This window comes from Sesamum indicum, linkage group LG6 (genome assembly GCF_026168435.1).
Source record: "Sesamum indicum cultivar Baizhima isolate 11 linkage group LG6, ASM2616843v1, whole genome shotgun sequence".
Classification (NCBI taxonomy): domain Eukaryota; kingdom Viridiplantae; phylum Streptophyta; class Magnoliopsida; order Lamiales; family Pedaliaceae; genus Sesamum; species Sesamum indicum.
This window is the reverse complement of record NC_142662.1, coordinates 20,962,223-20,987,548: the sequence shown is the minus strand read 5'-3', so window position 1 is coordinate 20,987,548 and position 25,326 is coordinate 20,962,223. Positions and strand designations below refer to the sequence as shown.

General features: G+C 32.8%; 3 protein-coding genes across 5 annotated transcripts; 1 reads left to right on the top strand and 2 right to left on the bottom strand.

Moving 5' to 3' along the window:
• Positions 1-9,641: 9,641 nt before the first annotated feature.
• LOC148787902 (uncharacterized) lies at positions 9,642-10,525 on the top strand. Its single transcript, XM_088882063.1, has one exon. It carries the CDS (start codon positions 9,837-9,839, stop codon positions 10,251-10,253), a length of 417 nt encoding a protein of 138 aa, XP_088738189.1. The 5' UTR covers positions 9,642-9,836; the 3' UTR covers positions 10,254-10,525.
• A 3,417-nt stretch (positions 10,526-13,942) lies between these two features.
• LOC105163922 (cation/H(+) antiporter 15) lies at positions 13,943-18,407 on the bottom strand. 3 transcript variants are annotated; one of them, XM_088881149.1, is made up of 4 exons: positions 17,963-18,103; positions 16,449-16,546; positions 15,545-15,702; positions 13,943-15,317 (listed from the first exon to the last, which is right to left on the bottom strand). In XM_088881149.1, exons 2-4 carry the CDS (start codon positions 16,507-16,509, stop codon positions 14,211-14,213), a joined length of 1,326 nt encoding a protein of 441 aa, XP_088737275.1. In that variant the 5' UTR covers positions 16,510-16,546; positions 17,963-18,103; the 3' UTR covers positions 13,943-14,210. The 3 variants fall into 3 exon arrangements, with proteins under 3 accessions (XP_088737275.1, XP_011080756.1, XP_088737276.1); XM_011082454.3 differs by having other exon boundaries at positions 15,545-16,546; positions 17,963-18,407; XM_088881150.1 differs by lacking the exon at positions 17,963-18,103 and having other exon boundaries at positions 16,449-17,956.
• A 3,521-nt stretch (positions 18,408-21,928) lies between these two features.
• On the bottom strand, positions 21,929-24,841 carry LOC105163995 (cation/H(+) antiporter 15). The gene is made up of 3 exons (XM_011082533.3): positions 24,629-24,841; positions 23,272-24,276; positions 21,929-23,110 (listed from the first exon to the last, which is right to left on the bottom strand). The coding sequence occupies exons 1-3, from the start codon at positions 24,839-24,841 to the stop codon at positions 21,929-21,931; spliced, it is 2,400 nt and encodes a 799-aa protein (XP_011080835.1).
• Between the last annotated feature and the right edge of the window lie 485 nt (positions 24,842-25,326).

The window sequence follows — 25,326 nt, the reverse complement described above, 5'->3', positions numbered from 1 at the left end:
GGGAGTAAATGGTGTTTGAATTTATTGAACGATGAGTCAGACATTCTATCGGTGGACGTTGCTACGCAACCCCGATGGCAACCATGAACGTCATTGCTTGAAATTGTTAAGTGGTGGGTATTGAGATCACCAAAAATAATTCTTACTACACTTGTGAAAGTGGGAGTAGGGTCGATCCACAGAGATTGGTTTTAAGTTGATTTCTTTAAGAAAAAGAAAATAATGGGGAGAGATTGATGATAAAAAGAAGTAATCGAAAACTAAATAATAATTGAAAATACCTGGTGAAGATACGAGAGGAAGATTTTCGGTTAAGACTAGGATCATGCTTGATTCTTATAGGTTGATCATTGATGCAAGAATGACACATGTATAGACAAATAAACTAGTTATGGTTGTTGGTACGACCTAACAACCTCACATTTCCTCACCTTTTCGTTAGCCAAGGTACGATCGTTGGCTAGATCCCTAATTAACAGACAACCCTGGGAACGTCCACAAGATTTAATCTATTAACAACATTAAGAATTAGAAGGGCCTGATTCTAATCAACAAATTCCTACGAGGATAATTCGTTTAAACTAGATCATGCATTCCCCATAACATAACTAATTACTATGACATAATTAATCATACTATGTTGCTACTAAGCATTGAACTAAATAAACAATTACACGGATTTATAAAGTCCAATTAGCCAAGCAAACCTTCTTGATAATGAACAATCGGCCGAATCATTTATAAATTAGATGTTTGTAATTAAAGCACAGAGAATAGCATGAATATTTATTTGACAAGTGTAGAACGCAGATTAGATCTTACAACATAATGAGAATCAAGCAATCACCATACCTTAACCAGAAAATAAGGAATTTAGCCGGACATGTTAATGGAAGAACACACTAAAAAGTGGAATTCCATTAATTCCGGTTACAAAATAAAAATAAAAGAGAAAGAATGAACAAAGAATTCTATAGAGTTCTAATCAATAACTGAACGTCTTCAAATGAAGAGACCCCCTATTTATAATAAAAGTCTCCTACGAATCTAGACGTAGGGGGGAGATAAATACGTAATTAACTCTAAAAAGGTAAATAAATCACAAGAGATAAGCTTTAAAGAATTCTTTTTAAACCTAAACACTTCATTCCTTTATCTTCTGCGGAAATTACTCGTATTCATCCTTATCTCGAGTTTACCACTCCACTAAGCGTGGGCACGCTTAGTCAATTCTGCAGAAATTTCCTTGTAATCTCCTTTTTCTCCTTTTTGATGCCTTCAATTTCGATTTTAGCTTGATTTTTGCCATCTTTGCCTCATATCTTTCATTTTTGCTGAATATGCAATAAAATCATATAATTAGGGATGTTTTGGCTTAAAAAGAAAGATTAAATCGCTATAAAATCATGACAATTGCAGAGTTATCATCAAGGGCTGAGGTCCCCTTGGATAGTTCATATACTGCGGGAGTTGATTACTCTCCATAATTCCGGCTTGGTTTACATCTTTGAAACTTATATCAAAGCTAGGAGATATGAGATTATCAAGCAGAAGTCGAACTAACTTGGGGTAGGGGTTGAAGTAAGGGGTAATGGGGGTGGTTTGGTGCTCTTATAGATGAAGAATGTTGATGTATGGATCGAATTACTCTCTGCAGTCCACATTGACGCCACAATATGGGTGATCGATAAGCCTTTAGCTTTGCAAGGGGGATTTTAATGAAATCTTATGGCATTAGAAAAAGAAAGGGCGATGTGGCAAATGGAGGATTTTTGGAGGTGTTTGGAGGATTGCGATTTGCATGATCTTGGTTGCGAAGGGGGAGGAGGATCGGCTAGTCTGGCATTTTGGAAAAAAGGGGAAGTTCAAGGTGAACAGTGCCTACCGTCTTAGTTCTACCCTGGCTAAGCCGTAGAGCACAAGCGCAACTGTAAATCCGAGCACTTGGGGCTTCCTCTGGCGTGTTGGGTTTTTCTAATATAATTCCTAATGGTGTTTCACTAAAAAAAAAAAAGTCTATAAAAAATTTTAGAATTTTTTATAATTTCTAGTCCATAGGATATTTAAAAAATAAATAAAAATTTGATGAAAATAAATGAATTATATTAATTATTAAATAATAGTTAAAATTAAGAAATGTTAATAATTTTTTAAATAATAAAAAATACATTTATAATTATAGTAAATCTCGAAAAACTCATTGTAATTTACCGGCTAATATAAATAAACTCAAACCTGGCTCGGACCTAGCTGTCTGATCTTATAACTCGTTTTATAATTTTAAATATATCAAAGCAATGTTCTTTTAACAAAACAAATGCCTCAACTTTCTAGATATGAGGAAAATGATATTATAAAGAGAAAAAATATTTTCGGACTATCTTGTGCATGTCTTAATTTTTTAAACATATAATAATATTAATATTTTATATAAATTAAAAGCATAACTTATCTATTATTTAATTTATAGGATTATTGATTTACAAGATCAGTATACTTATATTTAATATGTGCGACTATGTATACAATACACAAATGTTATATCAAATACATACAAATATAATGAATTAAAAAAATGTTTTAAAGAGTTATAATCTAACATTGAAAATCTAACCTCCAAATCTTTTATAATTTATAATTCTAAGGCCCTTTTTCAAATTAACGTAAATTACAATGAATTGTCATGAGATTTGGTATAACACTCTTGATATTTGATAAAATTATGTAACTCTTACACAAAAGTTTGAAATTGTCCGTTTTATACCTACTACATTTTTTCTTTTAAAACAAATTGAAAAATTGTAAAAATAAAACTGTCCTCTTAGTTCATGAAGAAATTTTAAAAAATTCTAAAAAATAAGTAAAATTATAATTCATAATACTCAAAGATATTTTAGCTAGTTCACCACAAATAATTGATGGATACCAAACAAAGCTACTATATTTAGTTAGTTGTTAGACGATCGTTAAAATTACGTGAGTATATATTTGTAATTTTTTAAATAATAATAATATATTTATAATTATATCCAATTTTTTTAAAAAACATTGTTGTAAGTTATCGAGCGGATGAAGTGGGTCAGAATTGAGATCAAATTCAATGTGGAACCATTTCCATCCCTAAACCTCTATACATTAATTCTTCCAATCACTTTCATGAAAATTCATGTAAAGAACAACTTCTGCAGTTAAATAATAACTTTTTTTTTTGTTCTCCTAATTAAAAAAATAAGAATTTTAATATTAGGGTTTTTTTTGGCCATCCCTACATCGATCGATCCCCTATAAGAAAATTGTACGTGTTGTATATATAATTTTTCTTAATTAATTAGAAAAATATAATAAACCAAATCAAGAATTACGTTTTTAGAAATGCGATTAAATTGTGATTAACTTCAATATTTTTTTTATCATTAAAATTGCATATTATTGGCAATATCCGACACCCGTTTAGAAGAAATTAGTATTCATTTTACATCAATCCTATATTTTTTCATTTATTAATAAAAAAATATACACACATACTAAATATTTTGTAGTTGAAAAGTAATATTTGTGTATAGAGATATAATGATTGATATATGAACGTGATATATTAGTTTTGTATATATCTAATTTAATTTTGTGTACTTTTATAATCTCATTTTAGTTATTATGTTGTGCAAATGTTTTTAACAATTGCTAATATTATTTTCATTAATTTCATTTACTTATAATTTTAGTCATATAAGCGCGAAAAATGTGATCTTGGTATTATTATATTTGTTAATTTATACTAATTATTTTCACTTTGTTAATTCCCTTTTGCGAAATTTTATAAGAATGATTTTGATACTATAATTTTATACGCACATAACATTACAATATACGAAAGCATTTATATATACCTTAGAGTTAATTACACTTAAATCCTCTGTGAAAATATGAAAAATAATTTTCTACAAAAAATTTAAAATTACACTTACACTCCTTCCCAAAATTTATTGTTTACACCTGACCTCCTTTTCATTAGAATTTGGACGAAAAATGCTGATGTTAGCAAAAAAAAAACAATATAATTTTAATTTTACCCTTCATTTAACATTCCCATATAATAATTTTGTACTTATAAGAAAAAAATTGTAATGATGTTAACCTCACTCTACATATATGTTTTATATTTATCTCTTTATAAGTATAAAAACATATTAAATGAGAAGCAAAATAAAAAAAAAAAACGTAATTTTTTTTGTTAGCATCAGCGTTTTTCACCCAAATTCTAACGGAAGGGTGTCAGGTATAAAAGAAATTTTTTTAGATGGAATATAAATATAATCCTAAAACTTCTTTAAAAAAATGTATAATTTTACATTTTTAGATAACGTATGATGTATATTAACCCTATTTCATATCATCTAATACGTCTACAGAAAGAAATTCATTTTTAATATTTGATTCCAAATTTCTGACAATTACATTAATTATTGGTGCATTTACAGGTACAAACTCTTCACATCCGTATGACGTACTTATAAAAATACGACGTATAAGTAACATATATTTTTATACAGTTTACTTACTATTAAATAATACAGTCGTACAAATACATTTTTTAAAAATAATATTAATAATAATAATTATAATAATTTCCCGCCACAGCTGCAGCATCTTCATGAAATCTGTCCGTATGCTCAAATGAGTTATCACCCCACGTTGTAGACCAATACGGACAACATCTTCAGTCTAAGGTAATGGACAAAAATGTGAAGATCTTCCAAAAAATAAATAATTAGATTATTAAAACTACTATTATTTAATATTTATTATTGAAAACTGTGAATTTGTCCTAATTACGTACATGATGGTTTATTCCATAACGCGTGTAATAATTTTTGTGTCTATGTATGTATGTCCCATTCATTACACATATGCTGTACCTTTGCTAGCAGTACGCGGCAGACTCGATATGCGTGTAAAAATATTTAAAAATTTTATAGATAAATTAGATGTTTTTTCTTTCAAGAGTTGCATTGTACGTTCTTCTTTATTTTTTTTCAAATTAAAACTATTGGCACAAATTAAATTATATAATTTCGAGAAATAGTATGGAGAAATCAGTACGACAACAAAAAATAATATTAGAGACTGGAATGGAAACTTGGTCGCTACATCCAGGGCAATGCATCCGTAGGGACAGCTACAAGCAATTGTGTAGAGGCATGGGCACTTTAATTTGGCTCGTAATAGCCAATGAAGCCTAATTTAGTTGACGAACTTAAGACCCGACGTGTGGGATGTTATTCTACTGCATAGTAGGTGTTGCTTAGATATAATTTATCTAATATTATTGATTAGGATATGATTGTTGTATCTGTCTATGTTATATATAGATATTCAACATGAACGATTGTAATAAAAAATATTTAAAAAATAAAAAAGGCTCGTAATAAATACGATAATCTTAATTGTAATTGAGCACCTGTAAATAAATACTGATTCAATGTTCATTATGAATAATATGACGAAGCGTCTACATCAAATACGCAGGAGACGGGAGATAATCCTTGCTAGTAACAACTTTCATAAAATATTAGTCCCTATTAAAACCATGAAATTTATCATTATGAAAAAAATAAAATGTGTATATAATTAGTAATGATAATAAAATGGTCACTTAGTTTTTGTATCGCTGATCTTCTAGTTTATGTAATGTACATAGACACATATATATAGTTTTAACATATTTTTGATCCAGTAATTTTGATACATTAGCATTTTTATCCTTTATCTTTTTAGGATTACAAAAGAGTCCTATAATTTTTTGACATTTCACAATTTTGGTCATTCTGGTGCCGAATTTTGCCAATGTAGCCGAAATAAATCATGTGTGCCGCGTGGTTCATTCGCCAACATGGAAGAAAAGTTAAAAAAACAAACTAATAACGTGTGGCACATGATTTATTCGATAATTTTTGTAAAATCCGGTACTAGAAGAACCAAAATTGTAAAATATCAAAAAGTTACAGGACAATTTTGCAATCCTACAAAAATAAAAGATAAAAATATCAAAATACCAAAATTACAGAATTAAAAATATACTTAAACCTATTTATATATCCATACAAAAATATATACGAAAACACGTCTAAAATATTATACTCGGGAGCCCAACTAATCGAATAAACAAATTCAAGAACATGTTAATGAATTAGTTGTGTATGATCCCTATTAAGATTCAAGCTTTATCAAACTCGATCTCGACTCGTGCAATTCCTAGAAATCATTATTGTGTAGAATGATTAATAAAGTTTGGTATAAACTTTAACAACTAATTAATTATAATGAACAATGCTTATCTCGGCTGGTCGGTGCACCTTACACTTGAGCCTCACGAAGCTTCGTCCTTCCAATAAAAATGAGATGGATTGATTGACTAAGGTATTGATTCAATTGAGATCGGATTCAATTTTTAATGTGTTCGTGTAACTTCGACCATTAAGTTGGGCAGTGTTGGAATGAGTTTTGGTCAAATACATATTTTATTGTGGTTGAGTTCTCTTAATTGGCTCAATCAATAAGAATAAACCATCCTCTTAATTTAGTAGAAGCATACATTCGTCGCTAAACATGTCTCTGATTTATTAATAATCCAAAAAAGAGTTACTACTCGTCTCTAGATCCGTCTCTACTTAATCAAAATCAGAGACGGATCTTTTCCGTCTCTAATACCCTAATAATTTCTTGTAGTGCACCAGGTGTGTGTATAGTAATTGAAAGCAATGATGCAATGGGACTTGGAATAGATATCCAACCAGTCGGTGTTAGGGTTGTATTAGTAGGTAATCTGTTAGTACCCCCTACATAATTGACCTGCGGTTTTGAACGTATGCCTAAATCCATGGTGATTATTGGAGTCGGAGCCCTCCGAACTATTTTGTACCAAAAAAAAAAAAGAAAAGAAAGAAAGAAAGCCGGAACAGGTCTAATTTGACCTAATGTTTTTATTCCTCGAAAGGAACAAAACTAGAAGAAAGATAGAATGCTATATTGCTATTATATTTATTGCATTTTCAGCCCGATCTTAGGTATTTTCTAACACTATATTAAAATGGATTATTCTCTATACCATAAATTACTACAGTTTAAAAATCATGACAAATCAAAATCATCCAGCATGGTCAAACAAAATCGATGTGAAAACCTAAATTTTGGTGTCGGCTAATCAACATTTTCCATAGTTTGTCGTAAGGTCAAAACATTTGCTATAGTTTTTAGTTGTAGTTAATGTTTTAGCTTCACTTACAAAAATAAAATGCTAATAGACATTACACAATCGTTGTTAATTAATATTCTATACAATTTTTTACTTTTAACCATAACGAAAAAGTCGTATTTCTTCTGATGCAGCTTAAAGTCAATTTCAATGTGACTTAAAATTAAAAAAAAGATGCAAAATTAACTAAAAATCCAAATTTCGCAAAATTTTTCGTTTTGTGTAAACCATTATAATCACAAAAATATCTATACATAATCAACAGTCGAATCTACTAAAAGTTCTTATCCAAACAAGTTTTAACCAAACTAAACCAACCACATGAAAGTAAGTGAAATTTTACTTTATCATGTGATTAATCACTTTTTGTTAACTGTATACCAATCACACGACAAATATATTGCATTTACTTCATAATTAATTCAAATTCGATCTAAATTAAAGTTTCCCTTGAATCTATGATATTATAGTCATAATTGACTGAAGCTTTAAAGGGGCAGTTGAGGTAATCTAAACCAAATCTCAAGAAAAAGTGTACGTAATTATCCTTCATTTTTTTTATATTCATAGTTTCACCATAACCAAAGAATCAATTTCAAGAACTTGAGGTGCAGAAAAAAGTTACAAACAAAATAAAAAAAGAGAAGAGTTATTATACAAAAACGTGTAAGATTCTGCGGCGAAATCGCGATTCGAGATGGCTAAAAGAAAATGTTTTTAAGTTTGTTGGGAGAAGAGAAGGATGAATGTAACCATAATCGTGTTTATGTAAAAATATACATAGAGATACGAATGTGTTATTATACTTGAAATTGTATATATTAGTAACAGCAGTTCAGTTCAGTTAACTATTTTATTTTATTTTATTTTTAATTTATAAGTAGCATAAGGAAATGTTAGCAGAAATCTTTATTCATTGAACTAAAAAATTGGAGTAGATCAAAGACAGCTGGATACTTTGGAAGTATGCAGATTTAAAATGTACAAAATCTAATAAAACACTACTGCCCATGGATCCTGGAATATTATAAAAGCATTAAGAAATAAAGTATTAAGTTTTATTTATTATTATCCGGGATAATTACACTCTCTTCTTTTGAAATTTGGTGTAATTATAAGTGAACTTCCTATAGTTTGGAACATTACATCTAATACTCCTAGAGTTGCTTCCTTCTAATAAATAAGTTATACCATTAGTCAAGATACAGTAAATTTGTTGACATTAACAACAAAACTGCATGAGAATTGGTATCACCCTCGATTGACTTATTACTGGCATATTACATTCCAAATCTCCGAACACTGAACAAATATCACTTTTTTTTAGTTCCTTTACATAATTATTTACTAAAACTTAGGAGCAAAATATAAATTAAACTATCAAAGAAAATATTACAGTTGAGCGATTCAGTTCACATAAATCAGATTAATTTTAGGGTATTGAAAGTTTAATTTAACAAATTTTAGAAATATAAATATACTATACAAATATTTATTACGAAAAAAATACAATTTATCCTCATGTGATATAAAAAAAGAACAAAAAATCCCCATGTAACAAAAAATTAACAAATTACTCCCTGTTTTGGAAAATGAACCAAATTACCAAGAAGTATTGGATTATCTTCCGGATAGGCCCTAAAAGGAGAAGGAAGGTGGAATCCCAACAGATGTCTATTATTGAATTGACTCAACCCGATCTGTTTTGGGAACGTCCAGTGCCAAAGTCACTGAATGGGTAAGTCGCCAATCCCTAGACTATGTAATGTACTTTATCCGCTGGGTGAGGGGCAGGCAATTTACCAGAGGTTTCTAATCTACCCTTGGGTGATTCCTGTTGAAGCATAGGGTGATTTGCTAAATATTTTTTTACAGGGTTTTTTTTGTTTAGTTCACATGTCATAAAGGATAAATTGTATTTAACCCCAAATATTTATCTATGACAGTTAATAATCACATTAATTACAGTGGTGGGATCCAATAATTTTTTTTTAAAAAAGTTGTTATGAGTGTTTGTGTTCGTGTTCGTGTCTGTGCATCATAGTATATATAGTTCATGCTAGTTATAAAAAATAATCCACTTAATCCATAAAAAATTATAAAAACATAATCCACTTAGTTCATAAAAAAATAAAAAATATAATTTTAATTCATAAGGGCATTTTTCAGTTCACCATAAAAATGGATGAAAATATAACGGATTGGGTTAATTGTTAGACAACTGTTAAAATCTAGGGGGTATTGGTAATTTTTTAAACAACAAAGATACTTATTATATAATTAAATTAAATTTGAATTAGAATTAGAATTTTTGAGATGTTGATGGAAGATAGATGATTGGAAAGCGATAAGCAAAAGCAAAAAATAAAGACATTTCAGTCGTTTTAATCCAAGTACTTCCTAAACCATATCAATCATGGAACACAATGAATTATTAAGTCCAAGAGTACGGTTTCCACTCCCCAATCCCTATATAAACCCTAATCCACATTCACATTCAAACTCTTCTTAGACAACCAACACAAAGCGACGCTTCAGAGACAGACTTAAATCCGTCGCCAAAAGATCCAGTTCAATACGACTGATGGGCAACAGCCTGAGGTGTTGTTTGGCATGTGTTCTTCCATGCGGGGCGCTGGACTTGATCCGAATAGTACATTCGAATGGGTATGTGGAGGAGCTTACGGGTCGGGTCACCGCCGGCGAGGTCTTGACCAACTACCCGGATCACGTCCTCACAAAACCCTGCTCCCAAGGCGTCCCACGCCGGATCCTCATCCTGTCGCCCGACTCCGACCTCAAGCGGGGCTCCATTTACTTCTTGATACCTTCGTCTTCCTTACCCAGGCATGAGAAAAGTAAGAAGAAAATGAAAAAGTACAACTCCTCCAAGCAGCACTCGACGATTGCGGCGGAGGACAAGAAGTCGCCGTCGTGTCGCCGACGGAAGACGACGGCGGAGGTGTGGCGGCCCCATCTGGAGAGCATCTATGAGGACTAGCTATCCCGCCACTCTCTTCCAATTCCAAACAAAATTTTCCTCTTTAAAATTGTGAATAATTATAATCCTCAATTTTCTTTTTTTTTTTTTATTTAGATTTCCATCTGCATGTTCATAATTGCAGATTATGAAATATTTAACCTTTTGTCTATTTCTTTTTCTGACAAAAGGGCAATCAGCTTACATTTTTTTTTCCCAACTATTGTACACAAGAAAGAAATTATGAGTTATTTTTTAGATTCTCGAACAAAGAAATTCTTATTTTCAAAAGACTTTTGGGGCTTATTTTCTTTGATTTCTTATCTTTTTAATTTATATAATTTATGGTACTCGACAATCATACAATTCAATACTGATCATATTTTTAACATTTTTAAGATCATCTAAAAATTTAAATTATTAAAGAAGAAAATCTTTTAATATAGGGTGCAAATTTGTGCAAACAGTTCTTTCATAAATAGGTAGTTGGCTATAAGATTTAAATTCAAAATATCTTGTTTAATATAACTTTAACCATGCATTTTAAACAATTATCTGAATTAAAAATTTAATTAAGTTATTAGATAAAAAAATAAATTAATATTAATATCTTAACAACATCGTTACTACTAAATACCCTTATCATAGATCAATATTATTCAAAAATAATATATTTCGAATTAAATTTATCTTTCATTTTAAACGATACAATTCTTATCGTTTATTTTTTGACAAAAAAATTGAGATATACAAATACAGTAATCTATAAGAAAATAGTAAATTGTTGAACTTGGAGTAGAGTATTTAATTTAATTATTGGGTTCAATTTTTTAAGTCTTCATCAATGTTATTTTTTGACTTTGCATCTAAGAGAAATATATATATATATATATATATAGACTGGCGCACCTAATTAATTTTAAATAGCTAAGTGTTTTCCTTTTCCCCCGGTGACCTATCATGGTTTAGCTGGCGCTCATCTTCAACCATGCAATAATAATTCCAAATACATGTAATATTTGTTTTTTTTTTTTCAAAAAAAAAAAATTAAAAGAAAAGGAACATGCAAGGCAATATCTCATTGACCAATAGTCACACAGCTGACCAGACTTAAATTATGATACAACGTTCGACGTGATTTCAGTTTTATGACAGTAAATATATATATATGTGGTATTGTTGATTTTAATTTTTTAATTTGATAATTTTGTTTTAAAAATGTGTTTTATTATAGTGAAAAAACCTTACTACTTATAACTCGCGCATACTTATTCCCTATATTATAATTGTCTACGGTTGAAAATTGTAAAAACTTAATATTATCTATCATAATAAAACAAGATCAATCTAAACACTTAAATTTTGACTATAGTTAATCAACATTCATCGTGATTTTATTTATAACTAAAATATTTGTCAAATTTTTAATTATGAATAATATTTTTGCCTCGTCGAAACAATAACACTAATGATTATCAATGCAAAATATAGTAATGACAAATTATAAAAATTTAGTTCCCAAAAAATTAAAATTTAATTCCTTAAATAGAGACGAAAAAGAATCAGAGTTATAAAATATTGAATTGAAGAAAAGTGATTATCAATATTATTTTGTAATATTCATTGCACAAGTTAATTACTCCACTTTGATTAATTGTTGATGTGCTATGTACAAATTGGTATAATTGTTGTAACCAAAAAGAAAATAATCTATGGGAATTCATATAATTAGTTTCAAAATAGTGGGTGTGGTGATTGGATGTACTTCCAATGCTAGAATGGCATATGAAACAGATTGATTGTAACTTAAGGATCAAACCCTTCTTATTATGAGAACTGGGGTGGTAAAATATCACTTTGTACAAAAAAAATGAAGCTAGGTTTTATCGATGGGAGATTTGAAAAACCTAATAAGAGTGGCGAAAAATATTATCACTCGATTAGGGTGGACTATATGTTGCAATCTTGGATCCTGAATTCCATTTCCAAAAATATTGTAGATGCATTCAGATACACTTAGAAATCTCTAGGCGATTGTGGATAGAGCTTGAAGAGAGGTTTGGTGACTATAATGAACCGTCACTATACCAACTGCAGAGAGAAATGAAATATTGTCGTTTTTTTTTTCACAAAATTGAAAATGTTGTGGGGTGAATTAGCAGCTCTGATGCCAATTTAAGGTTGTACTTGTGGATCTTCGGAAACAACAACTTTGAACTAGCTAATGCAGTTTTCGATGGTGTTGAGCAATAGCTACGATTAGACACACAATCAAAACCTTGTTATGGTCTCTTTGCCTAGTGTAAACAAGGCATGTATGCCATATTTTATGTGTATACTCGGGACCTGGGGTGGGATGCCTTGTGTGCAATATTTGGAAGAACAAACTTCAATGGTCCCATTCCTGACGATGAGATGAATTTGAGATGCACAGGATGAACTTCCTTTAAATATTCTTAACTATATGAGCTTTTACAAGTACTAAATGTGAATATAGATGACATTGACAAATAGGTGGATACGATGTACAACAGATAAAATATATTTTTTGTTTCATAACTTAGCTTTTATATATTTTAGGTATTAATTATATTTTTGTCATTTGAACTATGATCATTTTAAAATTTTGGCATCTTATTTTATGTAGTATCAACTTATCATCTCAATTTTACGAAATTTTGCATTTGCCATTATAACTGTTTTTCAACCAAGTTTTTTGTTGAAAAAATATCACATACAGTGCATATGTGATATTGAAGGATTATATGATATAATATTTCTCATATATGCACAGCATATGACATTTTCACAGGAGAAAAATTAACGAAAAAAGGGGTTATACATGAAATGTGCAAATTTCGCAAAATTGTGATGGTAAATTAATAAAAATAAAAAATATTCCAATGATAAAGTATGAAAACAGGAATAGTTCGAATGAAATATTATAATTTACTCTAATTTTATACTCATTACTTATAAAATTCTTGAAAATAATCTCAGAACTTTAAAAAAAAAATTCACTTTAAATTCTCCTTTTAACAATTTTTAGAAAATAAAATAATTATACGCCAATCACGTGACCGTTCTCTTCATTCTAAAAAGATAATACACACGACTTACGTATGTTATTTCTTTCAAATTCCTGAAAGAATGAATGTTGACAAGACTGAAAATTAGACTTTTTGCAAGTTACAAAGCAGTTTTCGAAAATCCCGCAAATAATAAGTCTAAAATATACTAAATCTAAATATAAATTGATAAAAAATGCAATTTTCCTGATCATAAACACATAATACAATATTTTACCTACTGTATATATGGACTGATGTGCAAGATGTAAGAGATGTCTAGTTAACAAAAAAAATTAATATGCTCAATATCATCAATATTTAATTAGTCCTAAGAATTTTAAAGAATTCATAGATCTAAATAAAAATGCATTTTGTGAAAATTAATTAATTATTATATCACTATGCTTAGCTACCATAGATAAGAATATTATATTAAAAAGTTGAGCACATGGATTAATGGTTAATCTTACAAAATCCAGCAATTGAATCAGCAATGAGATAACAAATTTAATTACAAGAGAAACATCTTTTTGATTGGATTCAAAATGAAGACCTTATAATTGCAAGGTCTGAAGACCTCACAGTCTTGCTAGTAAGCTAAAACCTTTTACTTCAACTAATATATATATACATGTAGTATTTGATGTAATTCAAAATTACTACTCTTATTCCAATAATTACATATCCGATTTGACAAAGGGAGGAATTATGGAAGCATTAGTTGTGTAACTGAGCAGTGTAACAGAAGATATCTTTATGTTCAACTTGTAAACCAAGCAACTATCCAGACACAGACACTGTAACTAGTTGTAATCTGGCAGAAGCTACACTAATCAACACTAATAGCTAGTATGAACAAAAGACCTTTCCAGTACTGCAACTGAAATGTCTTGATGAGGGTTAGAGATCATCTGAGTGTTGATGGTTGTTGCACCACTAACACAGATGCCTTGCAATTTGAATCCAATGACACAAGCATGTCACCCACACACCCTAGTTCTGGAAACTCATTCCAATCATGAAGCCCAGCCAACAATGGAGAGTGATCTCTGTGTTGTCTTCCGACTATTATTAGGTCGAAACAGCTCTCCATGCTTCTAATAACAGTTATAAGTCCCAAGCTATCCTTGATCAGCTCCTCTTGATAGAACCATTGTTTGTTCGTCATTTGAGCATCTCTGTAAGCATTTATGGTGTTCAAGTCTATTACCATTTGACGAGAAACGGCAGTCACCACAGAACCATCCAAAAATCGAATGAGAGTGATCCGTATATTGGGATGTTTACCCATGCGACATGCATAGGCCAGTGCTTCTCGATCATCAGGACCACCTAGAAAGATCATTCCAATGCGGTACACGCTTGTCCGTAACAAGGTCGAAGTGTGGGTCATAGTACCACGGTCGACTAAGATCCCAACTGAGCTAGGTGATTCCCTGATAATGTTATTGTTCACATTCCTTATGGCCTTCGTCTCATCTTCAGATACATGGATTAGTGGATGTTTATGGAATAGCACAATAACTAAAGAAACCCTCTTCTCTATGGCTAATAAGCATATGTCATTGTGGATCGAATTATAAGGTGATATGGATGTGTAAGGATACACAGCCACATAACCTTCATTTTCATGCTCGAAATATCTAAGAGCATTAATTATGGGATTTGACTCGTTTGAGGGGGATGGATTCCTCATCCCAGGGTGATGAGGCATAAGAACTGGTGCACTTCTACCAGCTAATTCAATGAGGTGGACAACAATGAAGCTAATTGGTGCTTCGGGATGTGGGTAGGAGGCTTCGAAAAGGTTTATTATGGAAGGAGTATGCTCCTGATAGTGTACGCAAGCAAGCATTCGGATCTCTGCATTAGGATTGGTGTACTTGATGGTCATTCGCTCACCCATCATATATCTCTTGGATGGCTTGTAAGAAAATTTCACTATTGGACAAAGTATTCCAGTTAAACCAAAAATTGATAGGACCATAATACTGTATGATTCTTCATCAATTAGCTGCAGCACGGATAGCATAGATATATTAGAAAAACAAGAAAATGTCAACACATTTAGATTGAGATATACTATATTGTAAATCAATGTGGTAATTTATGAAACCAATTATTGGCATTTTGATGTGTGTCTATTGTGATCTAATGCTTCTTTTCCACACATACGGCAACATGAACAGAAAAAGAAGCCTTTAGAATGAAGCTCATCAATGACAATTTGAATGTACTTACCCGTAATGATTTTGCTTGTTCCAGGATTAGAACTTCCACCATGCCTTGGTTGCTCAACACTAGGGCTAGGTGGAGTCCATCGATCGCTGTCATTTTCCAACTTAGTGAAGGCAACATCACACCAACTACTTTCCAGAAGAATGCACAAACTGCGAGGCCTTCAATTATGGCAAAGCTCCTTAGTGATATCATTGAGAAATCAATCCTCGCAGCACTAACAACAAAAAAAATTGGCAAGAAAATAGAAGAGACAAAACACTCAAGCTTATTGACTAATGCTGAGCCTAAAGGAGGTCCATCAGGTATTACCATTCCTAAAACTATTGGCCCAAATGTAAAATGCTGGCCTAAGTACTCGCCGTACAATGCAGATCCCAGTACTAGGATTAAGATGACACATATATAGCTCTCTTTTACTGAATCTACATCGGTTGTATGGTTAATCATCCATTGAATCATAGGTCGGAAAATACATATGGCGAACATCACCATCATGCCTGACCATAAAAGCATTATTATAAATGTTTCTTGCTCTACATGTAGACCATGCTCCCCCGCAAAGACAATGAGTGCCCAAATAAAACTACAACTGCCACTAATCATGGATGAAGATGTGGCTAGCTTTCCCAGCTCTGAATTCATGAGCCTTAGATCAGCTAATAGGCAAACAATGACATGGAATGAACTTAAGGCTTGAAACGATACAATCCATATCATTGAGCTGTAAAGACTTGGTTGCATGGCCACATACATTGTTATTAGTCTGCTAATCATCAAGTTGAGTAATAGAGGTATTGAGAAGGTACAGATGCCTATTACCACTGCTTTCTTTCCTGATTTTTGTATGAGACTCAAATCCATTTTGACACCAACGATGAATAAATAGAACATTACACCAAAGAACCTGAATGTATCAACTGTATAAAAGCTTGACACTGGAAAAAGCAATTCTCTGATAACTGCATTGCTCCCGAGGACTGATGGTCCCAATATTAACCCTGCCTGGTTATCACCCAAAGCAACACATTTAGATATGACATACTTCCTTCTCACAGGTAACATTAAAATGTACAAAAACATATATCAGTCACTAATTACTCGAAGGAAAGAGATGGCGAAGTACTATACTACCTTGAGGGGAAATTACGATAGATGGTTTATTTGATTTAGCTTCCTTCTCCATGATTTTATGTTTAGTAGAAATAGGTATATTAAGACAATCTCACTTGATTAAATAGATTGGAGTACTGTAGCTTGCCTAATTTTCACAGTCACAATTAGTTGTTCAATATAGTTATTCTTTGTTGTTTTTAAAATGAGAGAACAATAGCTGGTTATGAATAAGTTTCTAGTGCTCTACACGTCTTTGTAAAACTAACTTTAATGAAAAGCGGATCTAGGAGCATGATAAAATGGGTGGAAAACAAAAATTTTAAAATACAAGTAGCAAAGAATAATAGAGTTAACCATCCCACATCACCGGTTATGCTCAAGTCTTTCATTTTCCTTCCCCACCCTTCTTAAGGGACTCATTCACTCCAAAGCTCACAGTTATCTAGAAACCTGAGCTTGCAAAGTCTATGACTAAAATTCTAACCCAAGAAACAGTTAGACTCACATAAAACTTAAACATGATAGGCACAGGATCCAAACTTGAATTGTTTCTCCTTCTAACTAAAAATGTAGATAAGTAGGTCATGATTCTGTTGTCGTACATTATTACTATCTAAAAGTCATAATCTCCATATCCAATTTCACCATAAAAAAGTCATTTATAGGACAAGTAGGTTTACACAAACCATGTTAGCAAGCCCAAGAAAAGTGCAATTAGATTTGCCATACAACTAATTATTTATGGATTGGGTCTCAAATAGAGCTTCTTTGTTCTACTTGGTAAAAGGATACACAAGCTACTATATCATGATCGAAGATATTTAGTTAATAGTTCAACTACAAGCAACCTATATACAAGCTTAGTCATCTTCATTTGACATGTTATCTTCAACTTGCATCAGATAAGAGTGACAAAGCACAAGCAAAGTTATACATACAACGAGTGCGTGATTGATTAGGTGCTGACCAGAGCAAGTTTAGAGTGAACTTTCCATCAAGTCCCCGACATCTAACCTGATTCATCATACATCAGAACCATCTATGCATGTCTAACTAGAGAACGTAAAGAGAACCGTTCCTCAGAGTTGATGTTGCTTCCCTCACTGAATTCTTTTACTCATTGAGGAACTTTCACAAACACCTCTATGTAAAATGGCATAACTAAAATATCAAGGACCCATCACCTGAATATCTTTGATTTCGCATCCCAATACAACAAATAAAGAACTTTACATGACCTACAAGAATTTCCCACCAAATGAAAAACCAATAAAAAGAATCAAACGTATAACATACACTACTTACGAGTATTTGAGAAACGAAAAGACTCTGGCCAAGATATGCAAGGCCACGGTTCAAGACCGCGGTGGTGAGAGCACAAAGCGTAAGCTGCGCGAGGAGAACCGAAGTGTTTGAGGAGAAAGGGTTGTCGCCGAAAAAAATTCCTCTGGACCAACGGCTTTGGGCTATAAAGCAGAAGGAATCCCGTGGGGGTGAAGAAGATGCATTCATCCTCGCATTAAGGCAATCTAAAGCTTACGCAGAATACATGAAATGGATGGAAGATTAGGAGAAAGAAAATCGTCAGAAGGAGAAGTGAAGAAGGTTAAGAGCTTGCACTGCATCTGCATGAATGGGAGATGCATGGAAGGAACGGAGAAGAGCAAAAAACGGCAAAACCACATTTTCCACAGCTACTTTTTTGTAGTGTGTGTTTGTTAGCTCTTCCATCTTCTACTGCTATATATCTTTTATTACTGAATCATATTATACCATATGTAATTTAATATACATATCAAATATATAGAGTAAATAGTACGATTTGTCCCATAAGTTTGAATTTAAAATAATCATTTTAAGGGATAAATGCATTTTTGGTTTTTATCTTACTTTGAATTAAAACAATCATTTTAATTGCTTAAGTTTATTTTTTAATTTTAGTATTCTTATACGGTAGTTTTTATCTTAGTTTAGTCACTCTGACTAATGTGCGATGAAAATATGGTCGGATTTTGAACTTTTGAAAGGTAAAATGGTCTATTTCACATTTTCTTCTTCATTTCAGTCCCCCAAAATTTGTAAATATGTCAAATGGGGTTTTTTTTTTTTCTTTTGGTTGGAAAATAATTTTTTAATGGGAAATAATACTTTTGGTCCCATATGAGATTAACACTTTTAGTCTCGAAACTTACAAAAATTAGCACACTTGGTCCTCATCCCACTTTTTTGTTTACAACTTAACAATGTAGTGTACGTGCCTAATATGTGATCGTTAAGTATTTTTGACTTAAAAGAAAATTGGTTTACTTTCCAGCTTAGGACCATTATTGGGAAAAAATAAAACTACATTTGAGGCACTACAAAAAAAACAGTGCTATAGGAACGATTTTTTGCCACAGAATTTGCCTAAAATCAATTGCAAAATAGTGTTGCCACGAAAATTTACAATGAAAAATTTTCTGTTGCTATAGGTACTAATGCTATAGTTGCAGCAGTTTTCTCCATTTGTTGCAAATTTTGCCACGAATAATCGCCAGTTGCAAATTACGTTGCTTAAACTTTTGACTTTTAACGAATCTTGCAATGGATTTTGCAACAAAATTTACTACATTTTTGCAACGACTTTGTGATAATATTTCCTTGCAAAATTTACAGCAATTTTGTTGCAATATCTTATTCCATTGCAATGAAATTCCGTTGTAAAATTGCTATGCATTATAACATACCGTAATATGTAACGTGGGTGCATCTCCAGGTTGATACTCGCTACCACACGCCTATCATGAGATGACGATATGAAATGAAGTGTTATGTTATTGCACGAACCCAATATCCATGTTTTGTATATCTTCTATTTGAAATAGAAGATTTTTGCACAATCATATCATATAGTCTGTGTCATCTAGTGACTACTGTATGTGTTGTAGGTTCCAATATGTTCTTATATGATTTATGGGAGATCTGATACAGGCTCATGTCCCGAGTATTTTACAATTTTGGAATATTGGCGAATGACCCATTCGGAATTATGCATTTCCATTGTTGCATAAAATATCAAAACACGTGTTAATGCCCACAGGTGGGGGTTAAAATCAGCTGCATATGCCATAATGCAGTTTGAGTTTATATCATATGGTTGCGAGATAAACTATAATAAATAAAAATATGCAAATTGATGTGCATTAATATTTGTATAGATATACGTAATGTTTTAAATATCAAATACCTAATCAATCTGCATCTCATCTAGTATATCTCTTGGCCTATACATAGACGTTCCATACCAAGATTGGGCAAAATGGAATTATACGTGACCAAACCCAAATCTGCAATAATGACATAAACTTGTGCTATTACTTTAATATTTTTTTTAAAAAAATATCAGCCGACGTATATAATAATTTAATATTACATGTAACAATTGCAGCTTTGTCTTTGTTACTGGTATTGAATGATCCACAATATAAGAATGCAAGGACAATACTACCTCAATTGTAGTTCTGGTTTCTACTACATCCTATAGTTTTGTAAGATATAGAAATGGGACCAGGTTTTAAGATGAATTAGGACACATCACCCCACCCAGCAGGAGCAACGCAACTGCATGAGTATATTGTAATACAATTTGAACGATGTGTCAGGAGTAATTTTGACATGTGCTATGTGGGAAATAATTGGAGAGCTTGCTCTGAATACCAAATAAGAAAGTTCAATCGAACTATGGAGGAGATTTAGAGCCACAAGTTAAAAGCGCTTGCATACCTAGACTAGATCAAAAAGGAAAATTCTACAGCTTCTCATGACGGTGGATGTCGGTGCAGTATTTTGACAACCAACATATTATAATACATCAATGGAGTTTTTAAAGGGGCTCGTCGCCTGTCTGTGAATTCAATAATGGAAATAATATTTGCCCGCTCCATCCATTATTTTGGTAAGAGGATTGCTCGGAGTAGGTGTAGTATTAAACAACAATCAACTCTGGACAGGCTATGCCTACAAGTTGTTCAAACATTGGTCTGAAAAAAGTATTGAGCATGCGGTCACGAGATACCATCAATTTGAATAATTTGCCTCTATTTTATAAAGCACCACCATGGACATGAATTATATACTCAGATTATCGAAATTGCCACCAGAGAATCTTCATACGGCAAATAGAGTCAATTTGAGATTCCTTGTTCTCATGCTCAAAAGGAATGTGTTGTATATATGATTAGCACGTCATCAATGGTTAAGGATTATTATAATTTGACAGCTTATAGAAGGACATATTCTAAGTCCTTCCAACCTTTGATGGTGGAAAATTGTTGGGATGTTCCATACTTTACGTTGGTCCATGACACTACTTTTAATGCTTCTACATGCTCTGGTCGAAATCAAACATCACGTATTCATAATGAGATAGACTGGCCACAAACGCATCAAAGGCAAGAGTACCAACAACGCCAAGATCCCTCAAATATGTCAGTACAGGGTCGCAGACCATAAATAATATTTGTAACAATTGATTGTAATTTTTTTTATTGATAAACTTTTAATGTTGACTATAATTAGAAAAAAAATTAAATTTATAATTGAATAATTATAATATATATATAATATTTTTTAAAAAAATAAGAAAAAATTGAGTGGTGGATTAGGTCCAATACTTGGAGTCACAGACCCGGTCCACGACTCGGCCATCTTTTTAAAAAAACAAAAAAAACAATCTTCTGTCCACAACTTGTAATATAAGTGTTATACTTTTTTAAAAAAAAAATATTTTTGTTATATTTTTTTTAACAATGTTTAAACAAATAAGCCAGTATTTGATATTTATTTTCCTTCCAATCCTACCAAACAACTTAAAAAAAACTATCATTCTTTACCTTCCCCTGGCCTTTTCACTCCCATTCTCTTTTCACTTCTCATTTCCACTTATGCAACCAAATGAAACCTAAGTGTTGGATCTTCTTCTTTGCCCTTTATATCCTGGCCTTCTAAATTCTGCCGCAAATGAGGGTCAATGTCTTTTGTTTTGAAAAATTGATAGAATCTGTAGTCATTTATCCTTTACCCTTCGGAACCACAGTTCAGAATTTTCCTGCAAAAGGCAGTGGTAGTTTTCTTGATATATGTAGCAACACAATCAGGAGCTGAGTACGGAATAAACTTAATTAGACAAGAGTTTGCTTAGCTTTGTAGTAATTTTTGAATGTCAACGTAAAAGGGAATAAATAGGTTATGCACAAACTTGTGTTGACATGGATTTATCTAAGACTATTCTATCTAATACAAGTAGCAATACAACCTATAACTTAATTCTTCTAAATGTGTAGATTCCTCGGGGTCTCTGAGTCCCCATACTCTAGTCTGCTGTTGTACCACTAAAATTGAAGCCTCGCCTTTCAATTCTGAGGCAGCTAGTAATTCACCGATTGCTCCCAACTCCCCACGCTCGTTCCACTTTGCAAGCTGAAGCATAATTGGTGAGTCCCCGTGTCGTCTGCCAACCATAACAAGATTATACGCATTTACTACTGATCTGGCCACCATAATTACATCCATTCCACTGGTCACCGTCTTTTCTCTGTATGTTATGTCCTCAGTGTGTTGCGTTCTGAGCTTGAAGTCAGTCAAAATATCAGCGTCAAGGATTTTGCTCCGTTCTGTACCTCCAACAATTTCAATCGGGCTTGGAGTTGTAAACCGTAGGACAGTTAGCCTAACACAAGTATGATCTGACATCCGTTGCGCATATGCTAATGCTTCTCGATCATCTACCCCTCCAAAGAAGAGCAATACAACACGAAATGCTGAATGTTCGGTTATCACATATGGGGATTTCACGATTCGATGATCAATCAGAATCCCAACAGAACAAGGAGCCTGGTCGAATACGCATTTGTTGAGATGCCTGTATGCACGCGATGATTGCATCGTGTCCCCACTGGTCCATTGCTTGCGAAATGGAAGAATAATGAGAGTCGTTCTCTTTTCTTGAGCTAGAGTGCATACATCGTTATGCATTGTCATGAAAGGGGAGATACCCTTGTAGCAGTGTACCCGAAAAAATCCAGGATAATGCTGTTCAAATGTTTTGAAAGCATTAAAAATCCGTTCGGATTCAGTAGGATTACGAGGAGGCTTGTCCCGTTGTCTGTGGGCAATAAGTAGAGAAGAGGCACGGGCTGTCAGCTTGACAAGATGGAGAACTACCAAATTTATAGGCGAATCTCTTGTGGTATTAGATACTTGAAGGAGGCTGATAATAGAGTGAACATCTTCTTGTTGATGTATGCATGCAAGTATGCGAAGTTCATCGTTGCTTCTGCTATGCAGAAGTGTCCTCCTCTTGTAAGCAACAAACCTCTTCGAAGGATCATAAAGGAACTTTACTATTGGTGAGATCAATCCTGTTGTAGCAACCACTGAAACTATCATAATGGCATAGATTTCCTCAGTCACAATCTGCAATCCAATAAAGAAAAGATTACTTTTATGCATGTGAAGCAAAGGAAATCAAAGAAAGGTCTCCTTGTTCATGACTTAATGCAGCTGAGACTAAGCGGAATTAGCAACAATCTTGTTTAATGATTTTGAAATATGAAGGTTGTAGAGGGGAGACTTACATTGTGGTTCTTGATTTCGTTCAAGAAGGCAAGTTCGACAATTCCTTTAGAATTCATGATCAGGCCTAGAGAAAGAGCATCTCGAAATGGCATCCTACAGACGATAAGAGGTAACATTGACCCCATAAGTTTCCCGATGAATGCTACCAAAACAACCAATTGCAGAACTCCGACATTTTTTAAGTTCTGTATGTGAAAAATGTCGACATTCAGTCCAGAGACAGCCAAAAAGAGTGGTAGAAGCATCAGGGAGACGAAGCAATCAAGTGTCTCGACTAATGCTGCACCTAATGGTGGGCCATCTGGTACAATCAATCCCAGAACAAAGGATGCTGTAGTTGCATGAATGCCTATGACTTCACCAGCAAGTCCACAGGCCATCACAGTGACAAGGGCTAGAAAGATATATGTCTCCTTAACAGGTCTAGTTTCTGGTGTATGATGACTTACCCATAGAGCTGCTGGACGGATCACCAATACAACAATGATGATAAATAAACCAGCTGATACACAGGACCCTATGATTACTTTCAGTGAATTTGTCTTGGCTAGTTCAGCCATAAAGTCTATACATGTCACAAACCAGAGGCAGACATCACATACAATTGAAGATGAAGAGGCTAACCGTCCAATCTCCGAATTGAGAATCTTGAGCTCATCAAGAAAGCAAGTTACAACAGGAAAAGCTGTCATTGAGAGAATAAATACTACATGTGGAAGTGCTCTTGCAACATCATGATCCAAAGACAAGAATTCATTTAGGAGAAAGGCAACTAATCCGGTAAGTCCAAGCGGTACAAAAAAACCTAAGATGCCCACAACCAAAGCCTTTCTACCAGATTTCACAACCGTGGATAGGTCCGTTTTCACACCAATTAGGAAAACAAGGAGCATGAAACCAAAAACCGATACTGTATCTAGCACTAGTCTAGACTTTCTTGGAAATGCTTTGGCAAAGAATGGCATCATCCGCCCCAAGACTGATGGCCCTAACAATACACCACCCTGAGCAATGCAAATTATCCAAAATCAGCAATCAAAACCAAAATTTTCACACTCCAACACACTGAAAAAGGGCTTATGGCATCATTTAACTGATGGCCCTAATAAAACACCAGCCTGAGCAATGCAAATTATCCAAAATCAGCAATCAAAACCAAAATTTTCATACTGAAAAACACATTGAAAAAGGAATTATAGCAGCATTCGTTGGGCAATAAAAGTAAGTACCAAATAAGAATACAAGCACCAAAAATACAAGCAATTAAACAGAACCTAAACGGGCTTTTTCCACAATAAAACTTAATCATCATAGAGTTCAGATACAATGGAATTGAGAAAATACTACGGTTCTTACAAGAATCTGAGCCACAGTCGAGGGCTGTCCAATGGGCCTTAGAATCAACTGAACTAAGCGAGTTACCATAGAAACAAGGGAAAATTGTAACAAAAAAGAAGGAAGCGAATAACCCAAAGGATTGTCTCCAAACGGTAAACCTCTGGAGCTGATCTGGTTAAGGTAATAGCAGACATAAGAGCGACCGGAGCCCTCATGATCTCTCTCGTCCATGGCCCCAACAAATCTTAAAAAAAAATTAAAAGAATATACAAATCCCCAAAGTGCTGTTTGATATATATACATACATAACACTATCGTTCTAGGATGATGGCAAATGCTATCACTGTTGTCTCAGATTTCAGAGAAAAATGCAACACAATAGGGCTCATTTGTTCGAGAGAATGGTGGATTGGTGGAGGAGCAGACAGATTGGAAAGTGCATGCATGTTGGTGGTAGTAAATAATAGTCCAGTAAATTATATTTTTGGTCCCTGTATATATATATATTTACGTATCATAATTTTAGTTACTAATGTTTAGAAACCTTTACCAAATTTAGTCCTATCGTCAATTTAGGGACTAAATCTATAAATATTTGTAAACATTAAGACTAAAATCATATAACCTAAACATTAGGGATCAAAAATGAATAACTGACTATATAGGGACAAAAAATGTAACTTACCCTTGTAATAATATTTTATTTTGTTATTCAC